The sequence below is a fragment of the Sturnira hondurensis genome, unplaced genomic scaffold (genome assembly GCF_014824575.4).
Source record: "Sturnira hondurensis isolate 20B ecotype Veracruz unplaced genomic scaffold, ASM1482457v3 Scaffold0004136, whole genome shotgun sequence".
Taxonomy (NCBI): domain Eukaryota; kingdom Metazoa; phylum Chordata; class Mammalia; order Chiroptera; family Phyllostomidae; genus Sturnira; species Sturnira hondurensis.
Genome location: NW_028076767.1, coordinates 50347650 through 50374130, shown reverse-complemented (window position 1 = coordinate 50374130; position 26481 = coordinate 50347650). Strand labels below are relative to the sequence as shown.

The 26481-nt window shown below is 37.9% G+C and overlaps 1 protein-coding gene across 3 annotated transcripts in view; it reads right to left on the bottom strand.

Moving 5' to 3' along the window:
- The window catches only part of FIGN (fidgetin, microtubule severing factor), a 124980-nt gene extending 98907 nt beyond the window's left edge, over positions 1-26073 (bottom strand). Inside the window, exons 1-3 of one of the 3 annotated variants that reach the window (XR_005066195.1) lie at positions 25872-26073; positions 24925-25094; positions 21185-23066 (exon numbers count right to left, since the gene is read on the bottom strand). Coding sequence is in view for 1 of the 3 variants with exons in the window: in XM_037044577.1 (XP_036900472.1) it covers positions 24925-24949 (25 nt within the window). In the remaining 2 variants the exon portion in view is untranslated. Of the gene's footprint in view, positions 1-21184; positions 23067-24924; positions 25095-25871 lie in introns of those variants that run through there. The other 2 variants (XM_037044577.1, XM_037044578.1) reach the window with 2 other exon arrangements.
- Positions 26074-26481: the final 408 nt, after the last annotated feature.

The following is a 26481-nucleotide window of genomic DNA, read 5'->3' as shown; positions in this document are numbered from 1 at the left end:
AATATGAAGATTACGTAACCTCTGGACTGTCCCTGGTTTATTTTGCTTTTTATTTTGGTAAGGCTAAACGACCTTCCTCCACAGGAAATAAATCTGTAAGGAGTTGGAAATCATAAGCAATTAGTGTACGGACCAACAGGAGAGTCCTCGCAAATGATGGCTGGGGATGCATCAAGTGCAGGTGGAAACGTGTTCGTGAAAAGCCAGGTAAAGCAAAGCACAGACTGACTTGCACTACTGCTGGAACACGGAAGTGAGTTCAGTTCCGTGCAAGGTTTCGTGCTGCCTGGCTGGGACATAATAGTGTCAGCTCAATGAAAGATTTCATTTAGCAGCAATTTTAACAAAATCCAATGGTTAACTTCTGACACGGTAGGGATTTGGAGGTCTTCCTCAAAACCTTAAAAGACAGTAAACCAGAATTCAGCGTGCAATGAAGGTGCCATTTCATCTTGTGCGGTTCCCACCCTCACCCTAGGTAATAACTTATTTATTGGCAGAATAAAGACCTATGGCATTAGCTAAAGAGACCCAATTACAAGATTACACAGAGTCAGTGTTCATCTGGACACAATGGTGTGTGTGACTACAAAGAGCCATCAGTTTCGAATCTTTTCATTTCGTACAAACTCTTTATTGCTTCACTAAAACTAAAAACTACACACTGCACACACATGCCCACCCACCCACACCACGAGGGGGAAAGAAAGCATTTCTTTCCAACCACAAAGCTGCCATGAAATCAAATATCCTTTTCACACCAAAGGCATCACCTGGATCGGGAGATGCTTACCGCTTTTCAGAGCAAGTCCAGTCACCCTGACAAATGTACATTTTACCAGACACGGAATTCTAATTGTGTTTAATACAGTTTCATGTGGCATCAATGTACAAAATCAATACCATTTGTCCGGCACACAGAAAAAAATGGAATCTATAAACGGCTCTTATTGAGTAATTAAACACCTATTATTGTCATGGGCAGTGAAACAATGAATATGATAAGATAAATTTTTGCAAGAAAATGCTGCAGTGATTAATACCTCCCTGCGTATTAAATAAAAATGACTGCCTTTTGTGCAGTGCTGCTGGCAGGAGAACGGGGCTGCGAGGAGTAGTTGCCAGGGCCACAATAACAGGCTAACCTTGAACTGAACTCCTTTCCTCAAGAAATTAAATGCTGTAGCAGGACTTTAAATCCCCCCACTTAGAGCTCATTTGTGTGCCATGTAACCTGCAGTTCCTGAAAAGAACTCATTATCTTCAAAAGGAGAATCCTTTTATAATTTCTTTATGAATGTGTATATTGTTTCTACAAAAAAAGTATTTCAGTGTCCAAAAAGGATAAGAATATTAACAGTGTAAGCAAGGCAAAGAGACTTGTACCAATCAGATACAATTCCTACTTCCAGGAATTCAAGTGCAGAATGCAATCTGTTATGGAAAACTCAACATTAGATTGCGAATGAGGTTAGAGGAAATGTATATTTAGAAAAAGAGATTAAACTGATGCGAAAGCTCCTAGTTATTCTGTTGCTGGAGTTCCTGTGTCTTTCTGGGTCTCTGTCTCTCTCTGGCATAAGCAGGAAACCCCCCATTCAGAAGACCCCAGCCCCTGCACACACACACACACACATACACACACACACACACGTATGCAAACATTCCCTCTCTCTCTCCCTGCCATCCACCACATGGTCCCTCCATAACTTTGCATTTTTTTAACTTAAGAATGATGCACCGAGTACAACTACAAAGTACAAAAGATGAATGTATGAATGTGACACCTGTAAAGGGTAACCCTATTTCACAAGTGAGAGGGGACAAAAAAGAAAGAAAAAAGGCCACTGAAGCAATAACTGCTCATTGAATTACCATTAAATTGTAAGATTTACAATCCAATGTACAGAAGTGCATATCTAATGGAGTTTGTCCTCTAAAAGAATATAAAGTGAATCTTTGCCACATAAGATGTTTGTAGGTGATGTATGTGTCTTTTAATATTTTTTAAAAACGGAAAACCAAAAAAAGTTCCTAACACACAAAAAGGACACAGTGATGCAACACCAGCAAAACCCCAAGTCAAACTGAGACGCTTGCTTAATTTTCAATGCACCTTATAGTAACTATTCTTATTTCCTATCAAATTAAATTCATTTCTCCAAATACAAAAGGCATATAAGCAAATAAGTATGCTATATCCTTCAGACATCATTAATACATGAACAGGTAAACTTTCAGAATTGTTAGTCAAATTAAAAAAAAAAAACCTGAGTCCAAATGATTGGTTATCTGAGAATTTTTTTTTGCTGAAGGCAAAAATAAAACTAAGAGAGTTTATTAGTGGTTTTGTGTCATTTAATAACAGCAAATACATTCTTATGTTGACAAAGTGAAGAGAATTCAAATATGATACTGATGTAATCAAATGTCAGTAACATTATGACTATGTTCATTTTTTTAACATAAAAAAACTATTTTGGAGCATAATGACATAAAATACTCTAATTTCCGAACAATCATTAAAAGCAAATCATCTCTCTGTGTTGCTTTCTAAAGTAAACAAATTCACAAAATAGTGCCCATTTTCTACCTCATGACAAATATCTAAAAAAAATCTAATCAAAGATTCATTCACATGGATAACATTTTAGCAAATATTTAGCCAGTTTCTGAAAGAGGAAAATTGAAAAAAAAGGTAGATTAAGCAATATTAGTAGAAGATGTATATATTTTATTGAGATAAATAGGTGTCATTTTTAAGTAGTATTTCAGAAGTCACTGTCCTTGAATTAAGTAAAATGTAAAACTATTACACCGATTTTGCAAACCTATGCTTTGCTCTTCTCACCTCTCCCACACGATCTGAATTTTATTTTAAAGGATTAACAAGGAACACATCTGATCAGCAATGATATCCTTGTTCTTTTAAACCTTGGTGAATCAAGTTCACTAAAGGTGAAGTAGTGGAATTATCAGTACAAGTGGCTGTGTCATCACAGCCTTCAGAAAGGTGCTCTACAGAAACGCCTAAACAAACAGCAGCATAAAGAATTTTGCACATGAGACATATACACACAGATCTCTATCACCCACACATGCACACACACAGAGCCTGCCTCCGGTTATTAAAAATATAAAATAGATTCACGACTGTATAGAAACCAAAAGGCATTTGTAATCTCCTTTCACATTAATTTAAACGTCAATGCTAGTTTAAATGATGTATCATTTTCTGCCTCCCCCCTGCCTTTGCCAAGATATTTGAAAGATATCTTTAAAAACCAGTTGGTTAAAGCCCCTCTCTATGCTACAGTGAGCCGGAGAATTTCCAGCATCTGATGAAGACCAGTGGACCACCTGATACTTTTTCAGCAGGGCGATAAAATTAAAGGATGGCTTTGATTTGCTTGAAGGATTACTTCCTTTACTTAATTGTCTAAAGTGCACAGTATTAACACAAAGAGGGGGGACGAAGAAAATTAAGAAGGTGACTGTAGAGCCTGAGCTAATTGCAAGCTGATTAGATTGTGCCATGCGAGAGCTCTCCCTCCGTTACATACCATCACAAGCTCTGGTCGTTTCCACCCCGCTGCTGCAGCGAACAAGCTGATTTGCTAACAAAGTGGTCAGCCTGGGCACTTGCACAGCGGCTCACGGGGTCCACAGACGGCTGCTCTCCATGCAGAGAATCTCAAGCTCCATTTTCCAATCTGATTACATGGCTCCGTGTTCCAGCAGCCTTAAACCTTCATGGCAGTTTACCAACATTTTCATCACTTTTTTCTTTTACAAAGCAAAATAACTGATAAGCTCTCAGGTACCCAGGATTTCATAGTCAATGGCTGGCCAGCAGCCAGCATTCCCTGACCACACAACTGTTTCGGGCCACACTGCATAAAGCAGACAGGATTTAGCAGACAGCACAGAACTATTAGAATTTTGCCGTGTGTACAAGTAAGCAGCATGTTTCTGTCCTTACAGATGTCTACTAGTGTATCTAATCACATCTAGGAAGTACAGAGCCCTAGTAAGTGCCCTGCCCGCCCCCACCCCCGTAGAAAAGAGGCAACGTACAGCAAACCAATGAGCAAATGCCCATGAATTACTGTTACCCTATGTAATGTGCTCAAGAACTCTGCCTGGTAAATGCAAAGCACTAACAACTGTTTTTAAAAGTCCTGTTCAGAAACAACAGAAAATAACTAATTAGCATCTTAAAAGTTTGTCAATTGCCTAGAACTTTGAAAAAGACAAACCAAATAAAGGACCAAATTTATCATCTGAAGCAACCTCATGAGAATTAATCTTACTACCTTTAATTCCCAGAAATCACACTGTGCAGTTAGCAAGTGTCAATGTGAAAACAATCACAATTCAAAACTTTAAAACAATGACTGCAATAGTATTTCATGTACAACACCTGTGTAACCTCTTCTCCTAAGTAATAGTTTTAAAATTCACTCTTCCCTATAGCCCATGGGTCTAAAATGCAAAACAAACGTGAGCCTCAAATGCGGACTATACAGTGAGATCACGTAAATGTTCACCCACTGTATGTTCACTCCGACCTGAAACCAAAAGATAAATACAGAGCCTCCTTCTGCCATGGCCAATAACTTGCCAACAAAGATAACAAAAAGAAAAAATGGCTTTTAATGGCTGTGGCTATTCCTGGTTCATTTTTGCATCATATTGATCTATAATAAAGGGTTTGGGAGGGGAGGGGAGGGGAGGGGGAGAATAGGAGTCTCCAGTTATGGAGAAAATGTACAACTCAGCTCACACAATGCCTCCGTCCTCCAGCTCACCAGTGCGCTGACCCTCTGCATCTCGGAGTCATTAGCTGGAGTCTCAGCCCTGTCTCCAGGAGCGGGGATTTGAACTCACACACTGAAGTGGGGAGATTCGGGATTCTGAGTATGCCAGACAGAAGGGTCATTCCTCCTCGCTGATGAGGAGGACGCTTGTCCCCTGGGGAGGGGAGAACTGGATGAGTGACTGCCGTAAGACTCCGGCAATGGACGTGCTGCTGACTCAAGAATGGACTCTGACAGCCACGCTGCTCCAGTCCAGCCATCCTGAGTGTGAGCGGTTTGGGGGCAGCAGCACTGACAGGTACATGCAAAAGTTGGGGAGAATCACAGGGAGAAAAGGAGGGAATGAATGGACGCGTGCCACTGCAGCTCCTTCTGAGACACATGAATACAAGAAATAAGCATTTTTCCTAGTGCAAGTTGATACTGTCCCACAGAAAAAAGGCGTGTTTGTGGACATGCATATTTAGAATACCCACAACATTTCTGAATGGACTTTTAAAAGGGCCATGCATTTTAAAAACAGATAGCCTAGGCATGATAAATATCCACATTCACAATACTGCAAAACCCCATAAACTCCCAGAAGTATACACAGACCCCCATATATGTATATACATGTGGGTGGTATTCAGCATAAATGACTGTCAACTTAAAATGCCATTCTCTAATTTATATGCAAATTCTACCTCTGGTAAAATAAAAACATATTTTAAGCAGCTTAGAGTGCCAACACATTATTCCCATGAATGATTCCTAGTAAACTATTTATGCCAACTGTGGGTTGGTGTCTTTTTTTTATGATTTATTGGATGGTGAGCGAAACCACTTAAACTATAGTTGTCTGTATGAATCAGTAATTTTCATGTTTCTAATTAAAATGTAAACAGCGTAATGAAGACATCAAGTTTTTAGGCAAATGTCTCTTTCAGGGCCACTTGGGGTATGGTAATTACTGGAGCAGATCTATGGATGCTCCAGAATCCTCTACAAGTCCAGATTAAAAGCATTACTGCTAAACCTGGCTTTTTACACAAGGGAATAGTGTACTCTAACCCATTCCCAGTTTGCTTACAAATGCACATGGGCACTACCTTTAAAACCTGGCCGTTAAAAAGAGAAGTCAAAATGGAAAATAACAAATGAAGTAATTTATATTTAAAATGCTGATTATAAAACATTTACTGGCAATCAAAATACTGGAACTAGATCTATTTGGATTTGATTCCCTGCCATTAGTTTCTTGAGGAAAAAAAAAAAGCAAGAAAAAGAAAAGGAATGAAAACAACAACCAGTGTCTACCCGAAATTTCCAGAACCTAAATCTGGGTTGAGGGGTAAAGGGATAAACCAATTTCAGATTCAAGGACAACGTTAATTTTCAGGGCTTATTCTGTTTAAACGAACAGTTTAAGTGAAATAAGTTCACAACATACAAATCAGCAAAATTTAAAATACATAATCCCTGGAATAAAAAATATGTCATTTTCTCCTTTCATATTCAAGAATGTGAAAGTGCCTTTGATACGAAGCTGTAATCTGTTTTCATTTTTATTTCAGCATCTATTTCTCTGTGAAATTCGTCAAAATTTATCCTAAAGCAAGTGACCTCTTGCACGTGCTGCAGAAAGGCATCACCTCTTCTGCCTGCAACTGGTAATTGAACTTCTCTCTGAAGCCAGTTTTTCCAAGTTCACCAGCAAGCTTGCTTCACATATTTACTACCTAGCACTTGAACAGTGCTTTTTTAAAAATGTTACAATTCTGGAACATCTCCCTGCACACCCCTTGGAACTGCTGTAGCCACACTTGCAGTTGCGTGGTTATAGCTGAATTCTGCAGTGGTAAGAAAAGTCTAAAATGCATGCTAATAGAGGGATTCTCCTTCCCCCATGCCACCCCGACCTCTGGACTGCAAGTCCACGGACAGACTGATATGGCCCATTTTCATATTATTTTTACATAAATGCTAGACAAGCATGTTGCTAAGGTTGGCTGTGGAATCGAAAATGGATAAGGAATGTGAGTGTGTGCGGGGTGACGTGAGGCAGAGAAAGAGAGCAATTTTTGCACTGTTATGTTTTATTACTAAAGTAATGCGGACAAATAAATGTATATCCACCATCCTAGGGTCAGAGGGAATGTTTAATCTAAAAGCGTTTTTCTACCACTTTTCCATCTGAAACACGTATCAGCTCTTTCCCCCCCCTCCTCTTTGGACATAGAGACACAGCATTTTGGGGTGGGGGAGGGGTGGGCCATGGAGAAATGGAGGATTTGAAAGAGGCATATTTTGGTCATGTTTAATTTTTGTAACACCTCTGGGGGTTTTCCAAGGGAAAGAAAGCTGATTAAACAAGGCCAAGTGTTTTGCTGGCTTAAGGGTGATATCATAGTTGTGTTCAGTATCAGGAGTGTTGCCAGTACAGGCATCATTTCTATTCGCTTTGTGGCAGGAAGGTAAACACTGGGTTGCACTGTGGATTAAAACAATAAGAAATCCTTTTCCTCTCAGGCTTTCAAGGCCGTGTTAATCGGGTGTAATTTTTAATGAACAGTAGCTGCTTGGTACTCATTCAAGACATTTCATTAGAAGGTTATTCATTTAAAAATCAACGTTTCAACCATATCAAGCTGTAACCTTTCTTGAAATGTAAATGAATGGTTTAAATGAGAAGATTAATAAAGAAGGGATGTTCCAATTCCAAGCATGGCATGCTATGTATTTTTAAATTTGTCTATGCCAGATGCTGTCAGTCAGAACAAAAAACTGTCCAAGCAGACAATCTGTGCGTCTGAATGTTGATCATGTTGGAAAGTACGGGGGGAGGGGGGGAGTGTGTCAAGGATTCATGGTCCTTCATCTTTGCAGTAGAGCAAACACGTCTCTCAGTATAGCGACAGACAGCTGCTTCCACTTTCTAATGTGCCCTAACTTAGATCACTGAAAGAATTGTCAGCACTCAGAGAAACACACAAAGATAACACAGCCAGCTGCCATGGAGGGGAAAAACAGCACAGCTCAGAAGAAATGGGATTTGTTCCATTTGCATGATGCTGCCTCCCTTGGGCCCCTTTCTTTCAAATCTAAAGCACAAAAGACAACACTTAACATATTTGCTTAAAGATGACAACCTCATGTTGATTTCATTTGGATGTAACAGTGTCAGGATTACAGATATAAGAATATATTATATCTGTAACAGAGACTGACAAATGTACCCATCAGTGGAACTGTCTGATTCATCTGCTTATACAGCCATTTTACCATCCCAAGGGTGCCGTCTAAGTAGTAACTTTAGAAGACTGAAGGTCTAATTTTATTACACCACATTTCAACCTACTAAACAATATTATTTCTAAAATAGATCATTTTTATTGGAAGTCTCCCTGATGAAAAATCCAGTAGACACCAGAGAATTTATGAACTGTATGGGTCCTTTGAACTCAATATACTGCCCATTTTAAACAACTCCTGCTGTCCAGCAAAATCCCAGGATCAAATAAGTGAAAGTTAGAATATGTATGTTTTAAGTGTCTAAGTATATTGACATAGTAAACGGATGGAGAGAGAGAGAGAGAGAGAGAGAGAGAGATTGATTGATTGTATGGACAACTATAAAATCAGGCCTTACCTGGTCTGCTTGAATAGATTCTTTGTAACCACTTACTTCTGCCTATTCCATTATGTCTCCCCTCAATACAGCATCCATACTTCAATAGCAACTTTATGAATAATCATTGTCTATCAATATCTTTTGGACATATACTCAACCTGATTTCGAGTTCAGGTGCGCTTTAGGCAGAGGATGCTATAAGAGAATGACTTAAGCGCAGCATTGGCTAGCCACCGGTCATTATAATAAGTAACACTCAGAAAGTCATGATTCTGATCTGAAGCTTATACACTTTTACAAATCTGCATTCTGCATGACTATGGATTTTGACTTTATTTTTTAAGCAAATAAATGGATGTAAGATGATGTGGTTGGTTTATTTGAATCCACATCACTCTGATTTACTAGACTGGAATTGTGGGGCCAAGAACAGAGTCAGGAGGAGCAGGTAGAGAGGACACAGCCATTCTCTTCACTTACACAGGACAGACACATGAACACATGTACTACCACACACATAAATGCCTGGGCACATTCAGCCCCACAGCCCAGCAAACTGACTTCCCATAATGAAATGCTGGCTCCCTGTGCTCCTGCTTTGTCCAAAGGCAGCTCTACTGCATGTTGCTATTTACTGACAACAGTATAATTCACTCATTGGGTCTTGTTTTATAAAATAGAGTTAACTGCTATATGTGAAATTTCTGCACAGCAGATGGTTACCAATCATTATTTTCCATTTGTTTAGTTTCCAGTAGGAACAAGTAGTGAGGCGAAGAAAACTAGCAGCCAGCATGATAACCCAACCAGTGCCAGAAGATGCATTTAAAAATCACTTGTATCTCTAAATATAATTTTGAGGGGTGGGGGAGGTTGTTCTCCCCATCCCCATCCATAAAGGAAAATGCCATTTGAATAATTTATTTTATTTCTTAGGATAAAATCCTCTCCGGTTTAGCCACTATATATATATATTTTAAGTGATCAAAGTTTCTAGGAGCAACGTATTATAACCATTAATGTTTGTCATCACCCAAGCTGAAATCACTTTCTTTACCTCTAAGTGGCCCAGTTGTCCAACAGAAAATGGGAAATAGGAGCCATTTGAGGACAAGTACACATGCACAGAAAATTAAGCTGTAAATATCGGGACCAGGTTATTACTGGAATCTGGAAACATCTGGGGCTACAGAACACGCCGAGCCCCATTCCCACAATGTCCAGGTAATTGCTTAAATGATTTATATCTTACTGTTTCTATTAAAAATGTCTTTAAAGAGAAACATTTGTAAGCTTCTTCTGCAATAAAGACTAGTGTCTGGTTTCACTTGTACAAAATGTTGGGAGAGATGCTCCACTCTCTCCAGGACGTGCGCATGACTGAACCAAGCCTTGCACAAAGACTGAGTGCTAAAGAGAGGCGTGGCGGTCACTCCAAGAAAACAACCTTACCAGAAAAGCAAACTTTCAGGGGCTTATTTGTGATTCCTTTTTTATACTAATCCAAAGAATCCATTTAAAAATTCCCCTGCATGCACATATGACAAATACATTCAAGCCACTGTAGAGTGGACAATACCTTAACATCCATTTTTAATTTTAGTTTTAACTAACATCTTGTAAGTGAGGTTAACTGATCTTGAACTAAAGACTATGCCAAACCTATCTATCTCTAAGGAACAAATAAGTTCCAGCTCCTGGCCCACCGCCTGGGCCACTCAGTTAAGAATCTGGAGCGAGATCTAAATTGGCTCACTTCGATGGCGTCTGATCAGAGCTGCCACTGGTCCACTCCCGAGGAAAGCAATGTCCACGCTGTCACCTGTTTCGTGGGTTGCGCTACTGAACACACACAGGTGCACACACACAGCTGTACTCCCTTGAGAAAATTTTAAGTTTCATTTCAGATTTTAAGCCAAGAGGACACATAAACATCCTATTCTTTACAAACTGCCATGTCTAGACCTAACAAGAATTTTAATTACTAAAAGCTGTCAACTATGCTTATGAGGGCAAAGAAATCAAAGAGAGGCAAGAAAATAAACCTTTAGCCAATGGCTTTTAACCAGGTTAACCAGGGCTCCTACCGTGTGGCCACCAACTTACATCGCTCCTCTTCCTCTCGGAGAGGACCGAAGGAAAAATGGCTGACATTCTAGGTGTGAAGAATCTGTATACAGACCTTCCACTGAGTTTAAAACCCCACAAATGTCTCGTCCTGAACCAGGTTGGATTTTAAGCCCATGTCTTTTACATCTTTAGTTTGGTTGTCAGCGAGTCACCATCATAAGGTTTTACAGTCCATAGTCCTTATCCTCAACTTCAAGGATTTTAACTTATGTTTAAGCAAGTTTAAGTTGCTTGAGGGTTATTAATGGTTTCCAGGAAACCACCAGAAGAGAAGAGTTAACAAAGGAACTGAACAGACTGTTGTAGCCGAACTGTAAAAATGCTTTTCTTACTTTTAATATTAAGTTTCACAACCTTTATTATTGTACCCACAATGTACTATCCTTCTTTCCTTACTGAAACTCTTTGCTGAAGACACTGTGTTTGCACATAATTAACTAAGCGACATGTGTCGACTGTAGCTCACTTAATGGCATATCTTTGTAATAATCCAGGTTCAACAGTCAGCACTATGGATATTTCCTTCTATGTAATCGGAGCTCACTCTAGATTTCAAAATGAAGTGGTAAGATAGTATCCAGAAGTTTTCCAATCAGAATAGCCCAAATTGGAAGAAAACTACTGAGTCTTCAGTAATGGTTATCAGTTTCCCTAGCAAACTTGTGTTTTTAAAAGAATGGCAACAGAGCTTGTTTGTTTGTCTTTTTTTTTTTTTTTTGAGTTGTCATGTGGCCTTATGAACAAGTGCTGTTCTCTGGTACATCTATCATTATGTTCAAATGCCGAAATACAACACAGAAACCTTGTAAAATACTGTTGACTAACTCATTACAATTTCAACTTTTGGTCAAATTGAATTTTCCTTGGAAAATTTTGCAATGCTATTTGTTGTAACATCAGTGACAGGTTTAAAAAAGAAACTGACCCTTCCACAAGCACACAAACCAAGCTGGTAATGCAATTGAACCATTACAAGACAGGGTCATTGGGTGTAACCCCAACTAAATTGTTTACTGCCCAGTATTTAGTACAAAATAAATTAATAGTGTCATACACTAAATATAGAACAAACATATGCCAGTTAAAATGTAACCAAAATATTCACAAACTACAGAGTAAACAAAAGTTATCAAATCAACTGTGGATCCGCTAGTTTTCATCTCATATCTTATTACTGTAAGCACCATCATGTTGCCAGGGAAATCTGTTTGGAGTACTGCCCAGCCCATATTTGCACACTACCTGCTTACTGGAGAAAGAACAAAATAGAAAGGCATGCCTTATGGGGTGCTGATTTCCTACCTTCAAGCAAAAGCTACACACCCAACTGTCAATCAACCCTATGTTGGTAAGAAGTTGATTTCAACTTCTCATCCAATACTTTATGATTCTAAATCTTCAAATGTTTCTGGCAAAAAACACAAAAAGGAAAAAAATTAAATATGGAGAGCTTACTGATATCAAGCAATTTGTTACTGCCTACAATCAAAATAGACTATAGACTTTTGTTTTTTTATTTTTTAAAGATATCATTATAATATTCTGTCTTTATAAAATAGTTTAAATGTTCTCCTACTCAGAGATATAAAAATAGAATAAGTGACTATAAACTCTTTTTTTTCCAGGTACATAATCATAAAACTATTTTTCAAGGTTATAAAGTCTGTTGGTAATTAAATTATAGGAAGAATATAGAAATTTCATTTTTAAATGAAACATGCAATTTTAATATACTGTTCCTTAAATATTTTTAAAAGCATCTTCCCACTTTTTAAAACTAAGATTAATAAAAATATTAACCAAGTGAAAGTCTCCTACATTTTTTATCAATTCAACTCACCAGACATTTATTGAACACCTATTACAAGTCTTGCACTGTAAAGGAAAAGGGACTAAAAATTCTAAAAAGTGAATTCAATGTTATCTGTTCTCAGAGAGTTTATAATTTCACACATGAAAGATGCAAATGCCCAGCAATCTATAGTAGGAGAAAAATTATGGCAAAGTATTGACAGAAGATTTTTTACATGCTTGGGGAATACCAAGAAATGGATCCTGATTGGGAAGTTTCCGCAGATGCTGCAGCATTTGAGGCAGCTGTCGCAGTTATGGGAGTGTTTCCTCAGGTGGAGAAGGGCATTCCAGCATGGCAGAAGATGAACAAAGACTAGTGATGGATACAGCGGATAACATGGAATTGCTTTTGATTTGATAAAGATTTAACTTTCATACCAACCTATATAAATATATAGATAAAGACAGATGATTGATGATAGCTATAGATGGATAGATAGATGATAGATAGATAGATAGATATGGATTTGAAGCTCCTAACTCCACTACCACTTAAGTTAATGTGCTTATCAGTCAATTTATATCACCTACCAGGAAAAAGCACTGGCTGAGTATTACTCATCAACTCTGAAGATACAAGAATTGCTGACTCATTGCTTAGAACCAATTAGTAAGCATATTTAATCAATGGTTACCATCCCTCTGAAGGGTTTAACAAAGTGACAAATCGTCCTTGAGCTTCCTTCATTGTTACCAAGACAACTTTTGGAATTTTTTAAGCAGACACAAAAGATCTTTTCCATCAGCCCCTGGTCACTAGCAAGGTTCCAAGTTACTCAAGCTCACTAGTCTATAAGCAAGCAGTCAAGAATTATATAGAACTGGAAAAAATCTTAATGGCCACATGATCAACTTGCCTTGTGTAAAAAAGTAAACTGAAGCTCAGAGAGGTTGAGAGCCTTACCAAAAGTCACAAACATGACAGACTGTTGACTTCTACTGACACTTTCGTCACCACAGTTTCCTGAGTTACCCCTCCAGCACAGTGGCAATGCTCTCAAGATACTTCAAAAACTGTTGTTGAATTTTAGCCAGATAATGAACTATCTCTAGTCCATATCATGAATACCTTCAATTCTGAATAGATATCTCTACTTTTTATGATTTCAAACCAGGAAAAATGATTTTTTAAAAGAGCCAAAATGGTTAAGATTTCATGTATAAATTTTTAGTTCCGAGAAGTGGTTCTCAATCCCAACATGAGTCGGAATCACTGGGGGAGCTTGAGAGGAGCTGTTCGTCTCCCAAACTGCCACCTACCTGGACTGAGATAGGGCAAGACAAGATGTGTTGTTTGGTTGTTTAGACACAAGCTAACATTTACAGAATAGGTACATAAAATTTACCTTTGCTCAAATCAAATCATACATCTATCTACTTCAATGACTTGTCCTCCTTATAATTTTCCAAAAGAAGCCTTAAAAATGGTATACCTCAGCCCTCAAAGGATGTTCTTTTGCAACTTCATTTGTGGCCTAACCAAAATTGAGTATGCCAAGGGAGAAACAGCTTTAAAGACATCCATATTTTTATACTTTTTCAAATTATGAGTGGAAAAAGGGAGAATAATTGGTTTAACTGGTATAATCACAAATTCCACATACTCGAGATTTGAGGTATAACCTACCACTTAAAAATTGAGATTTTGTTTACATTATAGAGCTATACACTATTTAATATGTATTAGTCACTAATTCCTAATAAATCATCAGTTTTCTCATATAATTTTATTCAGATCTATTTATTTCCACCCTTTATTTCCCTTGGGGTGACACTGGTTAACGAAATTATACAGGTTTCAGGTGCACAGTTCCACAGCACATCCTCTGTGCACTGCACTGTGTCCGGCCCCTTCCGTCACCCTGCATCCTCCCATACTCTCCTCCTCTCTCCTCCCCCGCCTCCCCCGCCAGTCACCACGCCGCAGTCTGTGTCCCTCAGATTTTCCTCTTTTTTGTTGCTCAACCTCTGCACACACACACCCCCCCCAGCCCCCAACTGCACTCAACAGCTTTCAACCTGCTCTTTATCTGCGAATCTGTCTCTACTTTGCTTGTTCACTTCGTTCACGAGATCCCACATATGGGTGAAATCATATGGCACTCGCTTACTCTCACTGACTTATTTCACTCGGCATAATGTTCTCCGGGTCCACCCATGCTGTCACAAAGAATAAAATTTCCTTCTTTTTACGGTCAAGTAGTATTCCATTGTGTAAATGTACCACAGTTTTGTTTCATGATTTTTTTTTTAATCTACTCACTTGGGCTGCTTCCAAATCTTGGCTATTTTAAGTAATGCTGCAAACAAACATTAGAGTACCTATATTCTTAAACTGTCAATACCATTTTAGCAACAGTCACGAGCAAACAGTCCCTACCCTTAGCTTTCCTCAACTTCCCTAATTTCTTTTTCCCTTAGCTATTGCCCCACTCCCACAAGTTGGCTTTCACCGCTGTCCATGCCAATAACTGTTGCTATGGTTTCCTCCCACCACACAACTCAATACCCTCTTAATTAATGCAAACTACCCCCTCCTGTTTGAAATACCCTATTCCAGTGGCTCCAGTAAAGTTTGATTTTCTAGATGATGAAGTAATACGCAGTCCTACAGATAAATACTAAAAAACAAAACTCCACCCTGAAAAACAGTACATAGGTATGGGTGAGACTGGATCCGGCAGTGGAAGGACAGACGAGGCAGCAGGGTTCTTGGTGAGTCTGCAAACAGCAAAATAGGAAGAAAACCTTTTCCTCCCTGGCACGAAGAACACACACAACTGCACACTCGGCTGGTAGAAATGATTGATAAATATAAAAATGTGTGTATGTTGGATACACATGTGCATTAAATTATATATCAGCAACACCTCCCAGATAATACCTTAGTAACAGTGGCATTCTGGAATAGCAGGGTAGATTTCAAGGAAACAGAATTATATTGGGGTAAAATTGGGGATTTTGGCCCATCATTATGAACAAACCTATACCACATGTTGTACTGTTCTCACTAGTTATTTCTTGAAACAAACAGTACAAAATAGTTTCCTCTTAGGATCTTTTTAGTTTGGAGCTAAAACAAGACAAAAATACAAATAAAACAAGCATTAATGCCTTGTATGCATTTATTGAGGAGCTTGTTAAAAGAACAAAGCACGATAAAGAACTTTCAATACTGTATTTTTTCCTGATACTTTGACCGCTTAAAAGTTACTGGTAGAGATTTCAGACCCCTGTTTAAAAAAAATCCCCAAAGGAATTGTGCATATACACTGAGTTTTTCTTTCTAGAAAGACACTAGCTCAGTCTAAGCATCCATTTCTGAATAAGATTCTGTAGTGCTACACTATTTTAACATTTATAAGTAAATTCGTGCTGATGACTAGTTGATTACTACTCTGAAAATTATATAAAGCATATTTTTCCAATCATGAAACACATCATTTAAATGTACATTCTTAGTACATTTAAAATCTTCCCAGAGAAGGAACAAGCATTGCTCACGTAGAGATACAAAATCCCAAAGCTGGGGGGATTTTTTTATCCTTCTAGCTGGTCAGACAAGGATACTGGCCATTTGGGGACCCCGTGGCTATATTTGGGTCATATCAGTATTCCACTTAAAAATGTTGCTTAAGCTCCTGAATAATGCAAATGGGAATCTCTCTCTAAAGAAGAACTTTGCATCCACACTACTGGCTAGGACACCACAGAAGGTGGGGGTGGGTGGGGAGGCTTAGACCCACATCTTTGGTAAATTGGGCCTAAAATTGACTCCAGATTTCTGACTCATGAACAGAAAGTCAGTTTTAATACGGATGTGCTTTAAAAAAAGTAAAAAATGGCTATTATTCTTAACAAGTTACATATTGGGTATTATTCTTTAAAAATGACTCATAAAATATCTTTTTAAGTACTTAAATTCATTAATATGTTCTACTCTTTTATTTCTGCTTGAATGCAATTTTTCATCTTCCAGGAATGGATACATTTTCTAACTAACCCCTTTAACCTAATTACTCATAAAGAAAATACCAAAAGTGTTCCTGACATCGATACCTTCAAAAAGAAATGTATCTGTGCGCATACATGCAAGCTTATTCCATGTAGCTCATCAAAACTGTAATTTTTATTTTAAAAATTCCTTTAGATCCATGTAATTCCTAGCAGTAAAATTTATCAAAAGCATGTAAAAGTTTGCAAACAGTAAGAATGCCGTACCCATATTATTTCTTCACCTATATACTTAAACTCAAAAGTACTGACTTACTAAGCTTAAAAGAGTAATAATGCTCTGTTTATTTAGTTGTCTTTCATCTAAAATAGGGGTGGTAATGAAAATGTCTTCTATTTTAAAGAGAACCTTTTATACTACTTAGAATAATTATCTTCTAAGATTAAAATCAGTGGATCACACCTAATTCAAGATTTCTAATGTAGCATCATTCCAGTAGATGATGTAAGAGAAAGAGTTCGTATTCTTAACTTCGATTTGAAATGGAAAGGGAGACGTGAATAGGAAAGAAACAAAACAGCTACTTTGGGCACACCAATGCACTATATTGCCATATATTTACCCAGATTACAGGTTTAATCCTTTTTAAAGCCAAACACTTACCATGAAAATACAACATACTAAAGCATAGACGGTGGAAGTAGAAGGATCTTAATTTAAATTATGTTAAAGAATTTGTAGAGAGGTTATATAACATCAAACTATGCTTATAGTTTAAACTATGTATTGTGGCCCTGGTTGAGTACTCAGTTTGTTATTACACTGTCCTGATATGCTAAGGTTGCAGGTTCAATACCCAATCCAGGCATATTCGTGAATTAACCAATGAATCCGTAAATAAGTGGAACAACGAATTGATGTTTCTCTCCCTCTAAAAATCAATATTTTTTTAAAAAAGAAGATTCACTTAAAAATTGCATTGTGGTTAACTACTTATTAAAATATTTTGAGTTTACAGTGTCTTTAATGCAATGGCTCCTAAACACTGGGGTGAATTTATAATTAAGTGGGATGCCTGTGTAATATTTATTTCCAAGCTTTCTTTCATTAAAGTACATATCAAGTGAGAGTGCAATGCCTTCTTCTTACAAAGGGCAAAGGATTTTTTCTTCTTAGGAGGTCTCATATATAGTACTTTTCTTCAGGAAGTCTAACAAGTCATTCAAAATAAGTTCCATTTTTTCTTCTTCAGAAATATCTTTAAAGCCCCCCCATCCTCACTCCAGTCTTGGATTACATAAATGGATAGTTGCTTTTCTGAGGTCTTTGATATTTCCCTTCCTGGCAGAGTCATCTGATGTGAGAAATATCTTTTGAAAATAAATGGTGCAACTTCAAGTGCACTCAGATCCATTACTTGCTGGACATTCCATCGTATCTCAGTTTTGATTTGAAAAGCTGTTTGACTTCAAAACTTAGTTTTAGGTATCTCAATATGAAGTTTGATCTCATTGAGAAGTATCTTGGGAAGCAACAACACAATCGTTTTGCCCATCCGTCAATACAAAACGTTCACAGCAAAGGGGAAAGTAGTCACAGAGGGTGACTGCATGGTTCAGGGGGACCGGGGCTATTCCCACCCAAGTTCAGAAACCAAGTTCACAATTTGAATGTAACATACTGTATTATATTTGTATGCAAAGAGTTACTTTCCATTTGCACCACACCTGTCACCACATTTGTACAACTACACCGCTGCTACTGTTACAACAAGATCCTGATTTTTGTGTGTGCCCCTTTCCCCTGACTAGCACTCAGAGTAGTGCTTTCTTTTTTAGTAGTAGATTTCCTGTTTTTACATAATTTAGGATTCCATATTAAAAATACTTATTTTCCTTGTGCTTGAAAACAGGCGTGGCAGTGTTGGTGCATGCCAACTGAGAAACTCCTGGGTTCTTATTACAAATCTTACGAAAATGCTCCCCCCTTCCCAATCACCCTGCGCCTGAGGAATACATACATACATAAGTGATACCTGTGTGCGAACAATGATAAGATACCGAGTTTCTTTGAAGAACACTTAGAAAATTCATGTGCTATATGGGAGCCCGTATCGAACAAAAGGCAACACGAGATAAAGGAAAATGTTTAAGTCACCACTTCATGTATATAAAAAGCAGAAGATACCTAAAAGTCCATTTCCCCACCAATTCTCTTACTCCACGACCTTTAGCATATCTTTAGGCAGAGGCCCATGAATCACTGCAGAACAGTCTGACTCTAAGTAGGAAACCTAGTGACTTCCATAAAGCAGGCCCTAGATAGAAGTTTGTGGGTTATGAAGGCAGCGCTAGCTTTATTGCTCCGAGTCCTCTGCGGGCCCACAGGGTCCCCGCACAGAAGGGCCCTGCACTTGGTTTCATGCTCCACTGATGCTGTCTCAAATTCTTAATACTTTTTGAACAAGGTGTCCCACATCTGAATTTTGCATCAAGCACCAGAATTACACAGCCAGTTCTAGGTGAAAGTGACAATATGTGTGACAGTAAAAAAAAAAAAAAAAAAAGAACAGCAAAAAGTTTACAGCAACATGTAGAAATCAATGGCTTTACATTATACTACTTTTAAAATTTTATTTTGAATGTTATTGTTTCTACAAACAATATTTCCTCACAAAACAAAGCACACACGTAGAGGTCACTCATTCTCAGACGAGTTGACTGTCATATGTATATGGTTTTTAATCAATTTTTAGTTGCTTAAAAAGCATCCAATTGACATACACCAACATGAGTTGAATTGGGAAAAATAAGATGTTTTTTCCTGGTGGGTTAAGTAAAATTCAGTTTCTGTTCTCTTGTCAGAAATACATCCACAAGTGGAAAAGAGCAACTATATGTAAAGGATCTGAATAAAGCTACTTTCTACATTAAGATACTGGGGAAAAGAAAACATTTCATATGTACTATACATGATGTATTCTGTAGTAAATTTTTTTTCTTTTTAAGTTATATATCACTAATAACTTTTAACAAAAGCTATTCATGATATGAAAATGGGAACAAAACCCTAATAAGTTGAAATTTTCCAAGATTATTTTTAAAAATACTTTCTAGAAAAGATTTTCTAATATAAAAACATACTTAAGTTGGGTTGCAGTATTTAAAAAAGTTTAACTTTGGGCTTTCATATAATAAATCACCATTCTACTTTTGAAATATATCAGTTTTAAAAATGATTGGAGGCCGCAATACTATCTCTGTTTTGTGGAAATCACGGGGGCACAAATGTAAATAAACATATCTATTATATTTATATTTAACATAAATATGTCTGATTAAAATTCTCCTTTGAATTTATTGCTTCTAATATATCCTGAAATGACAGCCTACCATATGCAATGTTAAGCGAAGTGTCAATATTCAAGTAACAAGACAACAAGCAGATTTGTTGCATGAAATGTGTAAATATTATTAACAGAAAGGGCCATATGAGATCTCATGTTTCGGGGCTTTCTGATCACCTATCCTTTAGGGCTGCCTCAGTCTCTCAGCTACAACCATCCTCAACAGGTACCGTACGCATGGGCTGTGCTGAAAGCAGAGTTTCCTGACCAGGCATCTGTGGGGCTGCCCCAAGGAAACTCAGCACACCCGCCTGCTCTTGATTCGTTTCAAACTTCATCCGTTCAACTTGCTCTTACCCTATCCTTGCCTACCCCTTATTTCCACTATATGCATTTCTTGTAGCAAGCATCCCTCATGTACAATTGCCATTTAAATGACACAATCAAAAAGAGCAGAAGGACCACTGATCCACAGTCATGTCAGAGCACCTATGCCTGCAATGTCTACCATAAGCTAAATGAAAAGTTAATAATAAAGAGGCAGGTTTAGGGGAAAACAGTAGTAAAATTATAAAATCCAACCATGAGAAGTACTTGATAAACAGGAATTTGTTTTCAGTCTTTGAAAAAAAAACTCTTTCATTTTTTAACAGACAAAACCTTAGATAGAATCCACGGGTGTGAGACAGGGAGGGAGAGATAAGACATAATTAAAAGGTGGAATAATTTGGGGGCCTGCGGTCTTCCAGGTAGTTCCTAAACTATCTTCTAAGTTTAACTGTTTTCAATAAAATACTAGCTTTTGTATATCCCCAAAGAAAGTGACAATTATATTATTTTTCTCATTGAAAACAAATTTTGCATGGTTTACTGTGCCATTTATTATGGTTTATCAATGACTCAAGATATAAAAGCATATACGCTGATTAATCAAGTTTTATTGATCAGTAGCATTCGTCAATATTTCACACAAATGTCCGCAAAACAATTTTTCCCAATCAAAAATTCATAAATCAATTTAAATTCCTGGTAATTAAATGTATTAGTTCTACAACAATAAATGTGCTACTTTATAAAAGTAGTACGTGACATCTGTACTCAAAAACATATTGATCAATGGCAAAACGGCAAACATTTCCATTAAACCAGGTTCTAGGAACAAACTAGAAAGTACAAAACATGAGAGCCTGTGATTGTTTCAAATACACGTAGCAATTCTGCTGATTTGGGACCAATGAAACTGATTACTTAATGAGGCAATCATTCAAGGCATCTAAACAGACAAAAATAGGGAATCGTTAGTATAGCTGCCTTCACCTCAAGGTAAAATTTTGAAAAATGTTGCAGATACTCTAAACTTTGGGGATGTCTCATAGATGGAGAGTAGGATGACAGCTGTGGGGGGGTGAGGGGGTGGAGGGATTGAGCAAAAAAGGACTTGTGGACATGAACAACAGTGTGGTGATAGCTGGTGGGCAGGGGTAGAAAGGGACTAAATGGAAAAAAATACAATAAAGATTAAATTAAAAAGGCAACAAAATCTTAAATTCTAAAAGGTAACAGTCCAAAATTCAGTGGAAAAAAGAAAGAATTCCCCTATGATGATATTATGAATTTATCTTCTCAGATAGCTAATATTTTAAACTCTCTTAGAAACCTCAAGTTTTCTAAAAATTTTCTCTACAGATTCTTGGAAATACTACTTTTTTTCTCCCCTCTGCCCACACTCTTGTGCTATCGAAAAGTAATTAATGAAATTTCCTGTATATCTGTCATAAGTACTTTGCCTACACAAAGATTTTCAAAATTCCTGCCTAACCTTAATAAAAACAGAAAAAAAAGGATTTTCTATTTATGGAAAAAATGGTACTAGAAACTTAGCAGCTGGAGTCTTTAGTATAACTAAAGAAAAACACTCTATGTTTTCACTCAGAAGATACCAGAGACAATTTTAAGAATTTTACTGATTTGGTACAGCCAAGAGAAAGAAAACTATTCTGTTTTCAAAAAAAGTAAAAAAGATGGTTCCTGAAATAAATCTAAAGAGACCCTATAAACAGTCTTTTCAAGAAAAGAGAAAAGCAAGTCAACTCACACACACAGCTTCCAAACAGAAGTCTTAGCCTCTTCCAGGAAAACAACAATGAGACTTTATTACCCTGCTATGATTCTTTCATTTCAGACATGATTAATTAGCAAGTATTACACTTCCCAAAACTCCCACCACACTCTTTGTGGTCTATCAGCCTAGATGCGGATAGACCTGTATGAACTAGCAAGCAGCCACCAACAGTCCAAGACAAGTATCCAAAAACTCTATTTCAAAGAAGAAACACTTCTCTCATGCCTTTGCCTTCCAAAATGAAGCAGGCTGCTTTTAACAGCTTTCACACAGACACACACACACACACACACACACACAGAGAAAGAAACCACATTTTTTAAACTTGGTCATTTTCTTAATAATTCCTTTTAACACTTGAATAACACATGCAACATATTCGAGAATATATAGCATATATTTAATCTGTTACCTACCTATATTTTTAAGCTGAAGTTCTGAAAGCCTTGTGGTCCATGTAGTTTATACTGATAATCATCCACAGGCACAATTAATAAACAATAGACATGATGTGAGCAAGCATGTTTTGGGGAGATGGTTTTTATAGAAAAACATTTATGTTTCAAATAAAAGCTAATATGTCACACATGGAATGAAGACAGGAAATAGAAATAAAGCACTAAAAGAGGAGGAAGAAAGGAAGAGGGCAACTCTAAAATTTGAATGAATGAAAACTCTGATCTCTGCAAACTGCTCCAAAACACATTTTCAAGATAATTTTCCCTTTAATGCAATCTATTTCCAAACTGTCTATGTGAACCAAGAAGCCAGCCATAGCTGAATGCACTATAAATACATATTTTAACAACCAGCCATTTATAAAGGCTGGGGTTTCCCCTTCAACCTTTCAACTGTTGTGTCCAAAAAACTTCATACATAGTACAATACTAATAAATAGATCTTGGTTCCAGGAAACATTTTTAAAAAATCTATTCTGGTCCAAATATCCTTGCTTTTTTCTGTTGTATTAAATTTAGGATCAAAAACATCAAAGCAGCTTCCACCTCGGACCTAACTTTTAGAGGATCAATGTGACAAGGCAGTCCCTGATAGATGTTTCTCTTGATAAACGACTTGTTCAAAAGAGACATTGTAGCTTTCATTTCCTGACCACAACACACTTTTAATTTGCAACAGCAGAGCTGCCAGAGTGTCAGCACTTGCCCACTTTCCAGCCCTTAGGTTTGCAGCTCTGGTTCCTTTAGGCCACACATTTGAGACACAATCTAAAAATAATCAGAGTCACAGAATTACAAAATAGGAGCCATGAATGCCACTTGATACATATACACAAGTATCTACTTTATAGACACACATATAAACTTTTCCTCCCAGAACTCTAGTGTATGATAACAAGGCTCCTGAGTGAACATCACTTGCACAACAGGCATTTAAACACTCAGGGAAATAAATTATGTGACTATTATTTAATAGTAAGTAGAGCCTGGGTGGGGGGCAATTTACACACACAAATCTGCTCTTAAATGTCATGAATTATTTGATTGCCTAAACCAATGTGTTTTTTATGTATTATTGCAATTATGATTATTATTACTACTACCCAGAAATCACATTTAAAGTATCATTGAGGTAAACAGTCAAACCATCCAATTTCTGATCTCAGCACATTGTCTGAGCTCCGATTTAAAATTTATAAATGTAATATCCTCCTCATCACAGGCAGCAGCCCAATCTGCTCTGAATATATATTACAGCTTTAACATCACAGAGGGAAATCGCCCATCTGGCAATCCCATTCGCTCCAACAGCTCCGGGGGAAGAAAAGCTGTGCTCTCTCCTCCTTAAAACATTTCTCAGGGCAAATTATGTGCATCTAAAATAAACAGTCTTCTTATTGATCGCTTCAAAGTCAACAAGTTCCAAATGCAAAATTCAATCAACTCCTTCCTATCATGTAAGAGCGGTGTGTGTTTAGCTCGATAGCTACCAGAGTCCACCCAGAAGTATATATCTCGGATCGGCTCCTGCAGTCTCTTGCCTTGTATTCACATTTGTGTTATGAGAGAGCAGTAACCACGGCCACATTACAGACCCCTGGCAGCTTTGCCCCACTGCTATTTGTTTCTTTCATATTCTCCCTTTCCTTCTTTCTCTCTGTTCAGGGTGAATGCATGGTGGTAGGGTAGATGTAACAAAAAAAAAGAAACAGTTTAAAGTGGACGGTATTCTTTGGTTATGCAAAATACTTTTAGCATCTTTTTGTTGTTGTTGTTCCCTCTTAGTCTTAATTGAATATCACAAAGTATACACACTGCATGGTCACAAGAGCTATTGAAAACCCCCTCTCACTCCATTTATCTGACCTTTTTTTTTTTGAAAAGAAAGAGGAAAGAGCGATTTCAAACAAAGTAAATTTCAGTGCCTGATTATTTAATTCTGTCACAGGTTAAAAGTAAAAAGCGCTGACAGACAAGTGAATGGCAAGCAAAGAAAAAAATAACTACCACTGTTCCTTAAAAGGTATTAAGGACTTTAAGTAAGCAAAATATATTTTATTTTCATGTAAAAGATATCCCTTCGTAACTCACTCTCCCCCCAAAAGAAAACCACACACACTTAGAAGAACTGATTACTCCATAAAGTGCAATCATTGAGAGAGCCGATAGTCCAATTGCATTAATAGATTGAGAAAAAAAATTCACCCAGTTCTGTGTGTGTACATATACATACTTTCATTAGTAAGCAGTCTTTCCCCACACTCCCGCCCTCTCCCCTCTCCACCCAGCTCCCTCCCCAAAAAACCCCACACTGAGTTTAACTAATTTACATACCATTTGACTTCAGCGATTATATAGTGCATTACTAGTAACATGCAACTTTGGGATTACAGCTAAAACCGATAAAAGTGGATTCCAGTAATCTAGTAATCAAAACCGAAATATATAAACAAGTGATAGCAAAAATAAACAGGCATTTGGACAGGTTAAAATATACATATTTTTTAAAGGAATTATACATCATGAGCATTTGCTTTCCAAGTAGAATTTTCAACGGTTTGATCATGCTATTTAATTTCTCTTTCCTATTTAGATGCAAAGGAAGTAAATTCCAAAACTGACATACCATAAACACTGGTGCTACTGATCATTTCTTGCTGGCAGCACAAAAAGCTGAATTGGATTTCTCACAAGCAGGAATTCCAAAGGTTGCTTTTCATTAAAGCCACTTTTCCTCTCAGCTATCAAATGTCACTGCCTTGAAACGTGGGCCCTTTCGTCAGGTATTCATTTAACCTACATGCATATAATTAAGGGGGAAAGCAACATCAACAAAAAGGGGATCTCAGATCACAGGAGAAGAAAGAAAAGAAAAAAAGCACAGGACCAGGAATGCAAGTCCATGTCAATTTCACTCACTCCCATTGAAACTAACAAGAGCTCCGGGGAGGATGGTAATAGGATCAGTGGATTGTATATACCATTAAATTATACATCTTTCTCTCCCGTTCCTTGCCAACAATACGCCCACCACGCTGTAACCCCTCCAAGATGATGTGCTTACATTTTTCTGCAACCGATCTGCTGACATTTTCACGTCCCTTCTGCCACGAGATTGTAATTTAACCTCAACTTTTTGTGTGTGCAAGATCCTTATTTACACTTCTTATTTACTTAGAAGTTAGTTCCCGAAGAAAGTCTAGCCCCACCCTATGGCTCCGCTTTCTAATTTTTTTTTTATTTTTGAAGTAAAAAGATAGTAATAAGTAAGCCCAATATAGCGGAAAACGAGATTCTTGCCATCGCGAACTCTTAATCCCACACTATTGTTTCAATGATTAAGCAGCAAAAATATGCATTATAATGTTTCATTGCTACTTTGTACAGAGAAATTAGACAGCAGGTTGGCGTACAGAATATAAACGAGTGCAAATTAAATTTAATGGTTACGACACAATTCGAAGATCTCTTTTTATTACAGGTGTTGGACTTATTTATATTCTTTTAAAATAAAACAAACATAAACAAAAACAAATTTAAACAGATGGTAGGAAACTACGAAGCTCCTCTTACCTGAACGCGCGGAGCGAAAAGCCGATAGGTTAGCGTAGCATCGATCCGATGTGTTTGCTGATGAATGGAAGCTTGGGTTAAGTGAAGGTGCCTATGATTTGAAATCATTCCAAGTTTTTGAAGGGAAGACGGACTGCAGCCTCTGCCATGTTGGAATTTCAAACCCAAAACAGCTGCTTGGAAGGAGCCAGCATGCCAGAGGCTGGGCGCAGGCGCAGAGCGCCACCGAGCCAAATTCAAATCACTTTCACACTAAGAGCCAAAGATCAGTTTTCAAAGGAGAGAGGGAGAAAGAGACAGAGGCTGCCGCGAGGGAGAGAAGACGAGAGGCAGTGGCGAGAGGCGGGCAGTGGAGAGAGACGGGCAGCGGGAGGACCGCGAGGGAGAGGCGCACGGAGCCCGCGGAGCTGGAGGGGGAGAGAGGGAAGCGGGAGGCGAGCGGGCTAGAGAGCCAGAGACGCGCCAGAGATTCATGGGCAGGGAGGGCTCAATGGCCGCGCCGCGGTGGCCGGCCGGCCGCTCGGGTCATGTTACAAGGCCCGGGCCGCAGCGGCCGCCCAGCCTCGTCGACGCACTCTCCCGGCCCGGAGGGGGCCCCGAGGTCATGATT